The sequence below is a fragment of the Pseudorasbora parva genome, chromosome 17, assembly GCF_024679245.1.
Source record: "Pseudorasbora parva isolate DD20220531a chromosome 17, ASM2467924v1, whole genome shotgun sequence".
Lineage (NCBI taxonomy): Eukaryota > Metazoa > Chordata > Actinopteri > Cypriniformes > Gobionidae > Pseudorasbora > Pseudorasbora parva.
In genome coordinates, this window is record NC_090188.1 from 21,237,675 (window position 1) to 21,253,338 (window position 15,664).

Here is a 15,664-nt window from a genome sequence, read left to right on the forward strand (position 1 = left end):
CATGTATGATTATTTATTTCTGACTGAGACCGAGATGCGCCCTCGAATGTTCATGAACCGGTATTTGACCGTTCCAATATGGCGAATGGCGCCTCCCAAAGAATGAGACATCTATGCATTGCTCTGCTATTTGCCATGAGCCGGAAATGACGCGAGTGCAGTAACACACTTCCTTGTACTCGCGCGAAGTTTTCATCGTAGATGCAAATGACAGACCTGAATCCTGCGGTTTTTAAAGTTAGTAAGTTTTCAAAATACATGTTACTTTGCTAGTTTGTGTAAACAAGTCTTTATTGTTTCTTCTCCGGCATTATTTTCCGATGTCTGATTGCAGTTTTAGGTATAAACTGTACTGAATCGCAACTATGATTACTGTCAGGAAATATTTTTGTAAATATAATGTCTTTATTTTCATGGATTGCACGCACGCATGCTCTAATTGTTTTATAAACTAACTGTTACATCTATTGTTGTATCAGTAAAATACTGATTACTCACCACGTGATTAGCTGCACTATTATGTTAATACAATGTAGTACGATGTGCTTTACTGAATTATGCTGCATACTATGCATTTGTGGTATATTATATCATATTATATATATATGGTTGCATACTTGAGTGAAATCATTTTGTAAAACATGCCAGTGTACAAATGTCATTTTGGATGTGCAAAACTCTCATTTCAAGTCTTGTCATGTTAATTTCATTATAATCTTTAATGAACTTTGTTGCTGTAGGAATTTTACGTTTCCGTTTCATTAGTATTCCTACATATGTGTATATCAGAAAATCAAGCAGAATCATTGAAGATGTCTGATTCGAGGAGAAGGTCTAGAGGGAGTCAAGAGGAGGCAGCAGGACCGTCAAATGGAGTGGGTGTGCGGAACAGGTCAGAGAGAGCTGGTGATATGGGGGATGAAGATGATATTGCTGGCGGACCATCAGGTATTAGTGAGGAAGATGATGATCCAACACGCAGGAGAGAGATCAGAAGCAAGTACCGGGATCTGATCAATCAAGTCCAGCGTGAGTATTAATGCTGTTCAAATTTAGTTTCAATGATACAGTTTGATGTTTCATTCATAAAGTAAGTATATTCGTTGAAATATGTGAAAAATAATTTTTTGTTTTGTTGTTCACAGAAAATCGTGAGGACATGTTGAACCCGGCTAACAATAAACTCACTGATGTTTTAGAAGAGGCCAACAAACTTTTTGTCAATGGTATTTATTTCTATACAGTGTTATTTTAGTATAATTGACATACTGTTTTAAAATATATATATTTAATTTCATTTTTTAATTACAATTACAATTTAAATTTGAAATTTCATTTTTCTTATATATATTTTTTTATATCAGTTTTAGTAATTACTTTTTTACATCAAGGCACTAAATGAAAGTGTGAATTTTTACATTGGTAATAGCTGAAATAAAATTAGTTAAAATATATATCTATTTAAATTTTTTACTTAATTACAGTTAAAGGCACAATATGGATTTGGATTCAATTATCCAAAAACCACTAAAACAGTGTTACATATTATTTTGTTGACTCGTTTAATAAGCAATTTTAACCAGCACACAGACCTTGTCAATGCGTTGTCTATCATTGACATCATATTCGCGTAACTATTTAAATTTTTAAAAAATAATTTTCTTTTCAGCTCAAAAACATTCTTCATGATCTTCTCCTACTGGTTTGTCATAGCCTCTGTCTGTTTTCAGTGAGACAGGCTCGTGAAGCAGCACTGGATGCTCAACTCCTGGTACTAGCCACTGATCTAGGGAAGGAGAAGGCCAGCCAGCTACATGCTGAAGGCTCTGCGTTTGACCCGTCTGCTTTTGCAGAACATTTGGTAAGTTACTGTGAGAGGAAAGCTAGGTATTATAATTTGCCATGTGCAAATTCACTCTGTAAGGATTTTTTCTCCTTAGTTGATTCTTCTCATTGATCATTCTAGTTGTCCTTCATGGGTCTGAATCGTTTGGAGGATGAGAGTGGGCAGGATGGAAACTTGGAGGGATATTTACCACAAGGAGCCTGGCAGAAGCTTGCAAATAGATCTGAGTACTGCTTCAAAACAGCCCCTTCATTCCACTACATGTAAGTATGTCTGTAAGGGAAGAAGTAGAAGATCGAAGGCAATATCTTAGTGTGGAATGCTTAAGGGGATATTTAAAATTCACAGTCAATTCTAAATAATTTTGCGGTTAATTGCATTTTTTCAATGATTTTAATTCGGTTGAGGTTTTTTTTGCTATTATTTTTAAGTTGAACTAGTTTTCATTTTATTACTACAGCAAAAATGGTGTCATAATTGATAAGTTAAATTTATGTGGAGCAGCTCAAACTGTCAGTGTATGTAAATCAGTTCACTTGCATTCAATTTTGTTTGCATCATCCCTTAGAAATGTTTACGGATGTCCCTATGGGGAATTCTGTAAACATGATTTCAGGGTCAGTAAATTACGAATAAAAAAAAAAAAGTTAATACTTTTATTCAGCAAGGACACATTAAATTGATCAACAGTGTAAGTGAATATATTTTAAATTACAGCATGCAAATGGTTTCTGTTTTAAAAAGATGCTGTTCTTTTAAAGTTCATATTCATCAAGGAATCCTGATAAAATATATCGTCGTTTCCATACGAGATGAGCTCCTAAATTCAGCTTTGCCATCACAGAAATAAATTACTTTTTAAAAATGATATTAAATGCAAAACAGTATTTTAAATTGTAATACGTCACAATATTACAGTTTTTTCTGTATATTTGATCAGATATGTACAGCCTTGGTGAGCATAAGAGAGATTTTTTTTTTTTAAACATCTGAATGCTAGTAAATAAAAATCATATTTACCAACATACACTTATATTGGTAGTATTATAATATTGGTGCAAATAAATAAACTTATAAAATATTTTCCATGACATTTAGGTTCAGATTTACTAACAGCTTGCAATTGTGCAATCACTATTTTGGCATTTTACAGGATTTACTAAAGATACGCAGTAATAAATTAGTGCTGAAAAGGCGTGGACAGGGTTTTTTTTTCTGTGGCTGACCTTACTGCATATGTATTTATAGGAGTTTCCCTTTCAGACACAAAATGAATGGGAGGAGAGCATTTAAATGAATTACGCACTCTAATTTGCGCTGCTTATTAATCATGCAAATAATCTGGCTGCATATATGTGATTTATTTGCACATCATCAGTAGATCACGTGCAGAACTGTCCATCCCAATGGCGCTTTTTTGCAATTTCACTCTGAAGCTAATTGGTCCTGTTTAATAAATCTGGATTTTTTTCCACAATAAATATCAGATACATTTTTCTTACAGTGGCTATACAGTTTATATACCTCTGCTGACAACTCTTCTTTTAGTATAATTTGCAAATAGAATATGCACTAACCTTTAATTATTTAATTCAAGGTTGGGCTCCTTTTTGGCAGAGCCCCCTCCACCACGGCAGAGAGTTGAAAGGCAAAGGAAAGCACCCAGCAAAGAGGCAAAACGAATTATGCCCACCCAGGTATGCTCATCATTATAATGCAAATGCTGACTGTCTTTCCAAATATACTTCAGAATTTGTCTGACTAAGACATTTTTTGTCATCTCAGCTTAAAAAAATGGAAGAATCACACCAGGAGGCAACAGAGAAAGAGGTTGAAAGAATTCTTGGATGTCTGCAACGTTACTTCGCTGATGACTGTAAGCAAATTACTCTGGTATTAACTTGTGTCAGAGTCAGAGCTTAGTGACACAGTCTACTTCAAAACATATTAAAAACTTGTTTTTCCCCGGAACAGCTGATGATCCCATTTCATACTATGAGTTCGTCATCGACCCCAGGTCCTTCTCTCGGACTGTGGAGAACATCTTCCACACATCTTTTCTCATAAGGGTGAGTCAAGATGCCACAATAGCTGTGGAAATTCAGCATGGGTCCCACGATAAAAAAAAAAAATTATAAATTTTTAATTACCCACAGGATGGTCTGGCACGGATGTACTTGCGGGATGGGCTTCCGTGTATTGGTAAGGTCAAATCCGTAAGTCATTATTGTGGTTGTATTTGGTTGAATGTACTTGCAGATGATATTATTATGTGTTTGTTATAGCTCCAGTAGAGGAAGGTGAGATTGAGACCGGTGGAGCTTCCATCAGACATCAGTGTGTCATCTCCATCAGCCAGAAATCATGGCGGGTGAGCATATTGTGACTTCACTTGGTGCATATTTGCAATAGCTGTGCACCGAATATTTAAAAAAAAATGTTTTAAATATTTTTTTACCCATGCCAAAATTAAAATGTTCACTTATCCACAAGCTGAAACCAAAAATAAAGTTTATTCAATAACAAATGAAGCAGAAATTTTCCCAATGATTTACTCACCCTCAAGCCATCCTAGGTGTATATTAAATAAAATATTTCTTCTTTCTAATGAACACAATCAGTTATATTAAGAGGCATAATAAAGGTCTTCTGAAGTGAATCGATGGGTTTTTGTAAGAAAAATATCTATATTCTATAAAGTAAAATCTAGATTTTGGCAGATCACCTTCTGTATTTAACTTTCAAAAAAAGAATAATTGACATAAAGTATGATGTTGGCCATAGTGAGAGGCGTTACACTTTCTTCATAAGTTGAATACGGAAGGTGGTATGGCGGAAGCTAGATATTTAATAAAGTTTTAAATATGGATATTTTTCTTACAAAAACCCATCGATTCACTTGAGAAGACCTTTATTATCCCCCTGGAGCTGTGCGGAGTATGTTTATTATGGATGGATGTGCTTTTTTGAGCTTCAAACCCAATGGACCCCGGCATTGCCATTTTGTAAAGGTTGAAAGCATCAGGATATTTATAAATATAACTCTGACTATGTTCAACAGAAAGAAGAAAGTCATAAACATAGGATGGATGTTTGAGGGCGAGTAAATCATTGGGATAATTTTCATTTTAAAGTGAGCTGCTCCTTTTAAGGAAGGAAAAAATGTAAGGAGGTAAACAGCATCAGAGAAGTGAAGAGTTGCAAGAGGATTAAGTTATTAAGGTTAAAGATTACATGGGCACATGAATTAAAAAAAAGAAAAGATGTGCACAGATAAATTGCTTATGATAAATATGGGAATATTCCATAAAATAGGAAATGTTCATTTGGATTTCATGGTAACTTTAATAATTAATTAATTCATTAATTAATTAAATGTACTTAATAATCAAGTGTCAAACAAAGTTGTATATAAATATTTAAATTGGACATTGAGAGGTTTATATATATATTTATATACATACATACATGCATACATATACACATACATACAGTGGGGATGTTTGTTTACATACAGTTGAATGCCCTTCTTCCACTTGGAAATCATGGAGGGGTGTGTAATTGTCATCGTAGGTGAATGTCTACTGTGAGAGACATAATCTAAAAAAACAATCCAGAAACCACAATATATGATTGTATAGCCCTGTCTACAATATATGACTATTTATTTTTATGATATGGCTGCACATAAGTATTTGAACACCTGTCTAACAGCTAGAATTCTGACCCGCAAAGACCTGTTAGTCTGCCTTTAAAATGTCCACCTCCACTCCATTTATTATCCTAAGTTAGAATCACCTGTTTGAGGTCGTTATCTGCATAAAGACACCTGTCCACCCCATACAATCAGTAAAAATCCAACTACTAACATGGCTAAGACCAAAGAGCTGTCCAAAGAGACTAAGAGAGAAAATTGAACACCTCCATAAGGCTGGAAAGGGCTACGGGGAAATTGCCAGGCAGCTTGGTGAAAAAAGGTCCACTGTTGGAGCAATCATTAGAAAATGGAAGAAGCTAAACATGACTGTCAATCTCCCTCGGAATGGGGCTCCATGCAAGATCTCACCTCGTGGGAAGGTGAGAAATCAGCCCAGAACTACACTGGAAGGAGCTGGTCAATATAACCCGTAAAGAGCTCTAGAATAACCCGTAAAGAGCTGAGACCACCGTTTACAAGGTTACTGTTGGTAACCTTGACGTTAAGACCTAAGACGTCTTGGTTTGAAATTATGCATGGCATGGAGGGTTCCCCTGCTTAAACCAGCACATGTCCAGGCCCGTCTTAAGTTTGCCAATGACCATTTGAATGATCCAGAGGAGTCATGGGAGAAAGTCATGGGGTCAGATGAGACCAAAATAGAACTTTTTGGTCATAATTCCACTATACGTGTTTGGAGGAAGAAGAATGATGAGTAACATCCCAAGAACACCATCTCTACTGTGAAGCATGGGGGTGGTAGCATCAAGCTTTGGGGGTGTTTTTTTGCACATGGGACAGGGCGACTGCACTGTATTAAGGAGAGGATGACCGGGGCCATGTATTGTGAGATTTTGGGGAACAACCTCCTTCCCTCAGTTAGAGCATTGAACATGGGTCGAGGCTGGGTCTTCCAACATGACAATGACCTGAAGCACAGCCAAGATAACCAAGGAGTGGCTCTGTAAGAAGCATATCAAGGTTCTGGTGTGGCCTAGCCAATCTCCAGACCTAAACCCAATAGAAAAATTTTGGAGAGAGTTCAAACTCCAACAGGCCAGAAACCTGACTGACTGAACTTTGACTGAAATAACCACTCGTTACAACGAGGTATGTAGCAAAGCATTTGTGAAGCCACAACACGCACAACTTTGAGGCGGATGGGCTAAACAGCAGAAGACCCCACCAAGTACCTCTCATTTCCACTACAACTAGGAAAAAGAGGCTACAATTTGCACAAGCTCACAAAAATTGGACAGTTGAAGACTAGAAACATGTTGCCTGGTCTGATGAGTCTCGATTTCTGTTGAGACATTCGGATGGTAGAGTCAGAATTTGGCGTATTTTACTATGCAGGCTTGTGGTGGTGGTGTAATGGTGTGGGGGATGTTTTCTTGACACACTTTAGGCCCCTAAGTGCCAATTGGGCATCGTTTAAATGCCACGGCCTACCTGAGCATTGTTTCTGACCATGTCCATCCATGTCGCAGCGCTACAGCGATCAGTTACACCACATTTATGGTTAAATGTGATTTCACAAAGTACAATGTGTTCATGGTTCAACATCTTTGATTGATGATTTAGGGAGAAGTTATGGGTATGGTTAGGTTTAGGGATTGGCATAGGTATTACATTTTCAGACAGAAATTTTGTTCCAGGATCAACAAAGATGATTCCAGAACATGTCCTACTTGACAAAATCACGGTGACATTAAAGGACCTTGGTTGATTAAAATCAAGAAATGTAAATTTAACCCCCCTCCCAAAAACAGTTTCAGCTGAAAATTTTGGTCCATCATTAAATTCAAACAGATATTTATTTAGCATGGAATAGTTTCTCTTCCCCCCCCCCCCCATATTAAATAACCTTTATTTCTGACTTGTGTATTGCAGGAAATCATTGATGCATTTGATATTAAGGATGCTCTGATTCCAGCTCCAGAAGTTTCGTCTCAAGAAAGCTAAGTTGGAGGATAGCTAACGACATCTACCGAAACCATTGTAAAATAAAAACAACTGCTTTTTATATTTTTAATGTTTTGAATCTCAATTTTAAGAGATGTATCTTTAAATTTTGTATAAAGTGTAATAATTGTGTTTAATGCAATAAATGTAAAGTAAATGCAGCCAACATTTATATTAGGTGGCTTATTCCAAAGAAATACTTTAATTTGATGGAACCATACAAGGTTCATAACTCCCCACTGTCTAGAAGTTTACATCCGTCTTCTCTTTCTCTGAATCTCGCATATAGAGGAGCAGGTCAATTTTGCACACAGAGAGGGTGACCATTACATGGAATCTTTATTTCATAAAACAAGTTAGCTTTGTAAACCATCAAGCAAAATATATAATCCCAATTGCAAGTCAAAACTCCATTTATACAGCCCTCACATGACAGCGTGTGAGTTAAAATTTACAGAACATTTCCCACATATCCTTTCACAAACCTTCATTAAAGCTATCTATGATTTATTTTGTTTTATTATAGATAAGTGACCATATCCATGCAAATTAACTTGTACTACTAATCATCATTCTTGTCACACATGTATGTAGTAAGATGAACCTTTTCAAAATGGGCCATATCCTGACTTCCCTGTTAGTAATTACATTTAGATTAGTTGAACACTACCATCTAGTGGTGAAGTAACTGATTGCACTGTTTAAAGCTGAATATGTATATGAATAAAAACAACACAAAATTGTTATTGAATACATTACCTTGACTGCTGTCTCTAGCCAAGGATATTTGTTTGATAATATGGAATTTGTATTCTCTTGCACTTTGTTGTCTGTTACAGATTTATATAATATAAAATGCTTATGTAGGGTGGCGATAGAGAGCTGTCCATGTGTGTACTAGTGTGGCCCTCCATATGCACACAGATTGGTCCAAGCTTGGATTAACTGCCCTGTAGTTTAAACCCACTGACATCTGAAACCTTTTTGGAGGGATCTGCCTGCTGTCTGAGACGCTTCTCTCGGCTGCAGGGACCTTTTGGAAGGTATAGAGATGTAAATCTGTTCAGGTCAGTGTCTGAAGTTGATTTTTCATATAGTATTGAGCAGCTTTTGTGTGTGTGTGTGTGTGTGCTTTTTTCAATCACAATTTCACCTCAGATTTGTTTATAAGCTTATTATTTGCTTGTTTGTGTGCTCGTTTTAAATGGGGTAGGCAATGTTTCATGCCTGGTTTAATGTTGACAAGTGGAAATATATATATATTTTTTGGGTCAATGTGGTGGCTCACTGGTTAAAGTTCTACATCCAGAGTGGCAGAGATCCTGTCTCAGCATATAAAAATATTGGCAAATTTATGTACATAGCTTTTAATTGCCATATACCAAAGTACCTGTCAGATTTCATTGAATGTTCTTACTTTTTCCTAATCTTTTTTGAGCTATTGTTTTGTTTGTCTGTATTAAACACATTATAATTTAACCGTTGTAATATTATTGCCCGGTGTCCAATTTAGTTAATATAATTTAGAATAAGAAATGCATCTACACACATTCTTCATGTTTATTTGAACTCTTGAGAATTTAGCCTTTTATTTCAGAAGTAAAGGTTGCTTTTTTTGCTGAAAGCTCATCTTCCATAGGGATGCACAGATAGGAACATTTGAGCCGATACTGTAATTATTATCACGCTTTTTTTTAATCTTCAAAAAAATTGGGTTAAATTAAAATGTTGTTTTTGTCAGTGTCAATTCAATGTTGTCATTTAGGCATCAACTATTTAGTATCCAATTTTAACCAATATTGCTAAATTCATTACTATTGAGAACGGATATGATTCTGATTCTGTTGTGACATATTTCCTAGTCTAACGTCATATTTAAAAAAAATTAAAAATGGGTGGGACTTTATTTTTTCTTCTGGTTGCTGATTGGATTGTGAAGCGGAAGCGTTGCCTGCTGGATTGGAGGCAAATCTGAATACAATTGACTTCAGCCTGGCCTTGCAAACATTAAGTGATGACATTTTATATGTATTATTATTATAATTATTATAAATATTTAGAGGATTTTTTTTTTTTTTTTACCAGTAACATGCTTTCAGAAAATAACAAGGGACAATTATTTCATGCTGACTTTAATGCCAGTAAGAGAATGCATATTTTCAGTTTAGTCTGTGACTCTTTGTACGGCTTTATCTGTGTCATTACGACTTTTCTTTATTTTGTGAAATCCTTTTATTTTCTGCCACTGTCCCATTTCACTTGAGTGGCTCCATCACTTTTCCTCTGGCGATTTTCTTTGATGCTCAGCACCGTGTCATCGTGCCGGCAGCTGTTGCTTTTTTAAACTCACAGATGCTCTGTTCTTTTATTTTTCTCGTCCTCATTCCGCTTCTGTATTTTCTGTCCTCCCCCTCCTCTCTCTACTTGTGTGACGGTCGCTGCAGAAAAACAGAGGGGCTTTTTAGCCACTCGCAGAGCAGCATCTTTTAGCATCACTGAAAACCCGAACGAAGGAAGGGGGGGAAATGTCAAGACTTTTTTGGAATCCTCAACTGTGCTATTTATATAATTGCATTGTTATATAAGAGAATGAGCATGTATGCCATACTTATACCCTGGGCATTGCAGTAGATGAGGCTTATTCACACACACTCTCTCATACGCACATACACATGAGGGTATCCTTGCACACTTGCACTCACTTGCTCACACTCTGCTTGCATTGCTCAGCGATGCCATTTCTTTGTAGTGGGGATGCAATCCTGGAGAGACTATTTTTGCAAGCCTTGTAGTGCTTCTGTCACCTCTCCTCAGGAGGACATGGAATACAGGATGGGAAGCTGCATCGGAGTCGCACGCAGCCAGGTAACACCGCATCTCAGACTCTGCAGACAGAATGGAAAGAGGAGAATGAGTGGGAAGACATCGTCGGCTGTTTGGCGGTTAGTGCAGGCAGAAAATGGGGATGAGGGGGAGTATTTGTGTGGGACTGGGCTGACGTCAGGGGGATATGAAAGAAAAAGCGTGTATTTTTGGCTGTCTCTTCTCATACTGGCCTGTAGTGGTCGGAGCTCGGGAGATGAAGAGCGTGAAAGGAGACGGGAATGGAAGGGAAAAAAGAGGGGGAGGTGCAAAGAGATGCCTGACAATATCTGTACAGTGTGATCGGGGAAAGGAATGACAGACATGGAAAAATGGAAGGCACTAGACACTGTGTTTTAGGCAAGATGGCAACAAGCAAATGAAAATGGGTCTAGTTTGAGAACATTAAATAAGGAATTGATTCCCATGACAACAAGCAATATTTGTGCATTCAATATCTGTTAAGTGAATGCTTAATTATACATAACTGAATAGTAAATCAGCTATGATTGTTCATAGACAAATGCTGTCTATGATTTATTAATATCTTTTTGTTCAGCATCTCAAGTGATTTTGCACTACAGTCATGTTATACTAATGTCATGTTTTAATAGGCATGTTTGGTTAATGACTTTATTTTAATACTTGTTCAATAATATTATAATGTTTTAATACTATAAATAATGACATCGGAGGAGAAGGGTTGTTATGTGACTGCCAGCAATTAAGTGATGTATTATGGTGACCAATACATTCTTTTATTCATGTTTTCTTTATGCTTTTAAAAGGTAAAGGTATGGTTTTGTATTTTAATGTTGCACAGGAGTGTATGTTGTGTTTGTGTGTAAACAAGTGAGGTTAACAGATAACAGACAATGAGTAATACATAAATAATGCATATTTGTATTATGCATTGTATGGTTTTCTAATGGTAACCAGCTGTGTAGTTGAATTGAAGTTTGAATTTGAGGGGAAGATCACAATCTAGGGAGTTTAGCAAGAACAGCTGGCTATAGTCATTAAATAGAAGGTCATGGAGGATGGCGGAAAGGGCTGAAAACACTGGTTTGGTAAGTTATATTCCTGTGTCCTCTTAACTTTTTTCACTAATTTACTGTACAATGCAAACATTTGCTTCTTTGGGTTATATTAAAGTTAAAAATATTTGACATCACTGGATCAATTTGAGACTATAGTTTTGGTAACACAAATAAAAGTACATATATGTAACATTAAAAATAAGGTAAATATATAGCTATTTACACAGCACTATTGGGGAACTTGGCAGTGCGAACCTAGATCTACCTTCTAGATCAACAGTACATCGACTTGTTAACCTCCAGAAGTAGAGAAACATTCAGTTGAAAAGAGCATTATATCAAAATGTCTGATAATATAAAGGTTACTGAGAAAGCAAGATCGCAATCTGAGCTGACCTGTCTTTATTAGGCTACTGATACGACTGAAGTCTTCCAGTCTTTTAATTCATTGATGCAAAACTATTTTCAATGAGGAAAAAAATGACTGCGTGCACCTTTAAGAAAGAGATGGAGGATACAGCTCAGAGAAAAGTGCTGTGTAATTGCTTTGGGGCCCTGTTGACAGGCTAAGGGGGTTATGGGAAGGGTATGCGAAGTTTATGGCATTGTGTTTGTTTACAAGTGTTACCAAGAGCCATGCTCCGTCCAGCTGACTCTGTCATCTCCCAGTCAGAAACAGGGCCCCCTATGGTCTGCTTACCGCCTTGCCTGTATTTACCCTCTTGCCTGCTCATACTCTGTGCAGATATAGCAACTCAATGTGCCAGTTTGTTTACGCCGTGGTGTAGCTGCAATGAGTACAACCTAAAACTCTACATTAACTCGCTTGGATAAATGTACTGCTAATGACTCTGTGAGCTGGGTGAGTGAATTTGACTTGACTTTGCCGTTATTACTTTTGAATTTGACCATAACAAATTCAAATGAGGTGATTTACTGCCATGACATGGTTTAAATTAGGGTAACATTTTAGTTTAGGGTCCAATTCTCACTATATATTACTAGGATATTGGCTGTTTATTAGTACTTAAAGAGCATGACCATATTCTTATTCTATTAATCCTGCCCAATACCTAAATTTAACAACTACCTTACTAAACTATTAATAAGTAATTAGGAGATTATTGAGGAAAAAGTCATAGTTAGTTAATAGTAAGAATTGGACCCCAATCTAAAGTGTGACATCTAAAGTTCACTTTATGTTTTGGTGCACTGTTACACTCAGACGTCATTGAGTGTTATGGAAAAAAACATAAATGCCCATTAATTATATTTCTTTTGTTTTAAGGTTGTATTATTATTATTATTATTAACATTGTGGCACTTTATGTTAGACTATTATGCACTTTAACCTTGTTTACAAAAAAGTTTAGGTACAATGTACTTTTGCAAAACACTTTTGCTGCTATTGAAGTAGGATTCAGACTCAAGTTTAGGCACAGGTTTGGTGGTATGGGTAAGGGAAGGGAGTCAACAGTGATTATAGATGTAATCACATAAATTAATTACAGTTGTAATTAAATGCAGGTGCTTTTTAAAAATACAGTATGATGTAATAACATGTATGTACACATAAATGCATTGTATCAAATTATTAATTTATAGCTCATGTGTCCTTATGGGCATTCTTGTCTTGCAATTTTGTTTTTTATTATTATTTTTCCTGTGTTAATGCCAACTGCATAACTTTTGGCACACGTGTGTATTTTTATTGGAATTGTACTATTTCACCCCTATTAATAACTCTATTTTACACTATAGTAACACAAAATAAAATATACACTCATTAAAACTGCATTTTTTATTCCTAGGGCCATTTAAAATGGTGCAGTACTTGTTAATAGGCTTTAATTCTATTGGCAAGGCTTCAAAATTAAGATTTTTTTTTTTTAAATTACCAAATGGTTCCATTTTCTTGGCCTTTAAAGCCAATTCTCACTTTATTTTGTTTTCTGCTTCTGCATATTAGAACGCCATTGGATAAATTATGCAGCTATGTGTGGGTCTGTTTGTATGGAAGTCAGACTGTGGTTTGTATGTGTGTAATAAAAAAAATTGTGTGTGTGTGTAGAGCTTTTCTGGCATTTAATGTGAAAAATTTGGTACTTCACCCAAACAAAATCTTACTGAAGTCATTTTTTGAGATATCAACCTCTAATTTGGAACACAACTTATTTAGATTCATGACTTTGGTTTTCTAGCAACTTTAGAGTGTAACATGTTTTCTAAAATAATTCATAATTTCATAAAATCTTAAATCTATAACTTTCACTTTTTTCAATTCAGCAATAATCTACCAAGGGTCTTTAAAATGAGACCAAACTTAAGTTTCTGGTCCCAAGCTTCACATTTTTATGAGTTTTTTTGACATGGACATTTTTGTCCTCTATGGACCTATGTGTAACTTTTTTTAAATTGACACACAAAATGCGTTAATTCTGTACTAAACGGGAATCTATTTTTTGTCTCTGAGACAGAAGTGCAGGAATAGAGAGGACATGTTCTGTTCTGTTGAGGGGTGTTTCTATGTCAGCAGGCATTCAGGAGTCATATGCTTGCGAGTGATTCAGACATGCTAAAAGAAGGTACTGATGTTTAATTTCTAGCGAGAGATATGGGTCTGCAGATTGGTCATATTTGTGTGTGTGTGTGTGTGTGTGTGTGTGTGTGTGTGTGTGCCTGGTAATCCCTACATTATGGGGACAAAATGTCCCCACAAAGATGGCAATATCCGAAATCCTTGTCCTTGTGGGGACATTTTAGGTCCCCATGAGAAAAACATCTTATAAATCACACAGAAGGAGATTTTTTGAGAAAGTAAAAATGCAGAATGTTTCCTGTGATGGGTAGGTTTAGGGGCAGGGGCAGTGTAGGGGGATAGGATGTACAGTTTGTACAGTATGAAATCCATTACGCCAATGGAAAGTCCCCATAAAACATGGAAACACGACGTGTGTGTGTGTGTGTGTGTGTGTGTGTGTGTGTGTGTGTGTGTGTGTGTGTGTGCGCGTGTGTGTGTGTGTAAAATACGATATCTAGAAGTCTGTATTTGTTTCGGTTATATTATGTTAGAGGAAACAAACAGAAGTATGGAATTACAGTGCTCAAAGCACTGCCGTCATTTGTCTTCTGTCTTGTTTATCTTATTGATCAGTTGTTTCTGAAAGCTCGGCCAAATCTAAACTTGACTCTTTTGACAATATTTGCATGGAAATCATTGTTTAGGCCTATTTATTACACAGCACAGTTTGTTTGGAAGGGAAACCGGTGCACAACTCGTGGCTGGACGGGAAGACTTAAATAACGAGTGACAGACAGGAACAGCATCTATTTATAACAAGTTTCGTATTCAGGTTTGCCAGAATGTAGAGCAGGCTCTGATCAGAGCCACATAAATACTTCAGAAGCGCAGGAGTCTTTATCGACTTGTCCAGATGATCTGGATCATTGTTTGTCACAATGGTTTTATGTTTTGAAGATGCTACACAAAATTATTTAATATTATAATATTTTACATTACATTTTAAGTCTATAATTCTATCAACTTCCTTCCACACACGTACGTCTCCCACTTATGTATGGGTGATCATGGGCCATCAGTCAGGGTAGACACCATATTTAATTTGACGTAACAGAATATGAGTTTGTAAGGGATTAAAGTACAGTCCGTGTTATACTGTCTTAAGGTTTCAAACCAAGTAATGACTCACAGCAGGGGGAGACAGAGGGCAGCTTCTTTTGACTAGTTGATTTTGGCAGTAATCTCCAAACCCTCAGTCACACACATCTACTTGCTCAATCTGTCAAATGATGAGCTTACAGCACCAGATTAACCCACTAACACAGCTAATGGGTCAAAAACACTGCCACTCAAGAGCTAAAACTGTGCCACTATGCCACACAACATGCCACTGATTGTTCTCTTGTGCCCATATGACAAAACCCCAATATTATACACCTAGGACTAGTATTTCTGCTGTCTGAAATCAGGATCCTCTATAAATGCTTATGGAGTTAAATACACAGCACTAGATGGTATGTTTCAGAAGGTTTAGATAGATGGGATCCCGTGTACTGAGTTTCTTCACATTAGCGCATGCTAGTTGTGGTTGTTTGAGGGGGCGACAGCTTGACTGATGGGCCCTGGAGCTTTCTGCAGAGTGCTGGCTGCAGCTCAACAGTGTGTGCGAAATGCTCTGGGAAGCTGATTTATGTTTATAATGAGCTTGTGGTGTTCTTAAAAGGGGTTCTGGC

The 15,664-nt window shown here is 36.6% G+C and overlaps 1 protein-coding gene and 1 long non-coding RNA gene across 4 annotated transcripts; one reads left to right on the top strand and one right to left on the bottom strand.

Annotated features, from left to right (window-relative positions):
- The first annotated feature begins 136 nt into the window (after window positions 1–136).
- On the top strand, window positions 137–8,996 carry nsmce4a (NSE4 homolog A, SMC5-SMC6 complex component). 3 transcript variants are annotated; one of them, XM_067421612.1, is made up of 11 exons: window positions 137–237; window positions 790–1,029; window positions 1,146–1,226; window positions 1,731–1,861; window positions 1,967–2,109; window positions 3,444–3,543; window positions 3,632–3,722; window positions 3,821–3,915; window positions 4,003–4,048; window positions 4,132–4,217; window positions 7,437–8,996. In XM_067421612.1, exons 2-11 carry the CDS (start codon window positions 813–815, stop codon window positions 7,506–7,508), a joined length of 1,062 nt encoding a protein of 353 aa, XP_067277713.1. In that variant the 5' UTR covers window positions 137–237; window positions 790–812; the 3' UTR covers window positions 7,509–8,996. The 3 variants fall into 3 exon arrangements, with proteins under 3 accessions (XP_067277713.1, XP_067277712.1, XP_067277714.1); XM_067421611.1 differs by having other exon boundaries at window positions 154–241; XM_067421613.1 differs by having other exon boundaries at window positions 224–340.
- On the bottom strand, window positions 7,391–10,444 carry LOC137045115 (uncharacterized). Its single transcript, XR_010898690.1, has 2 exons — window positions 10,211–10,444; window positions 7,391–9,946 (listed from the first exon to the last, which is right to left on the bottom strand). It is a non-coding gene; the product is annotated as an uncharacterized lncRNA (long non-coding RNA).
- Between the last annotated feature and the right edge of the window lie 5,220 nt (window positions 10,445–15,664).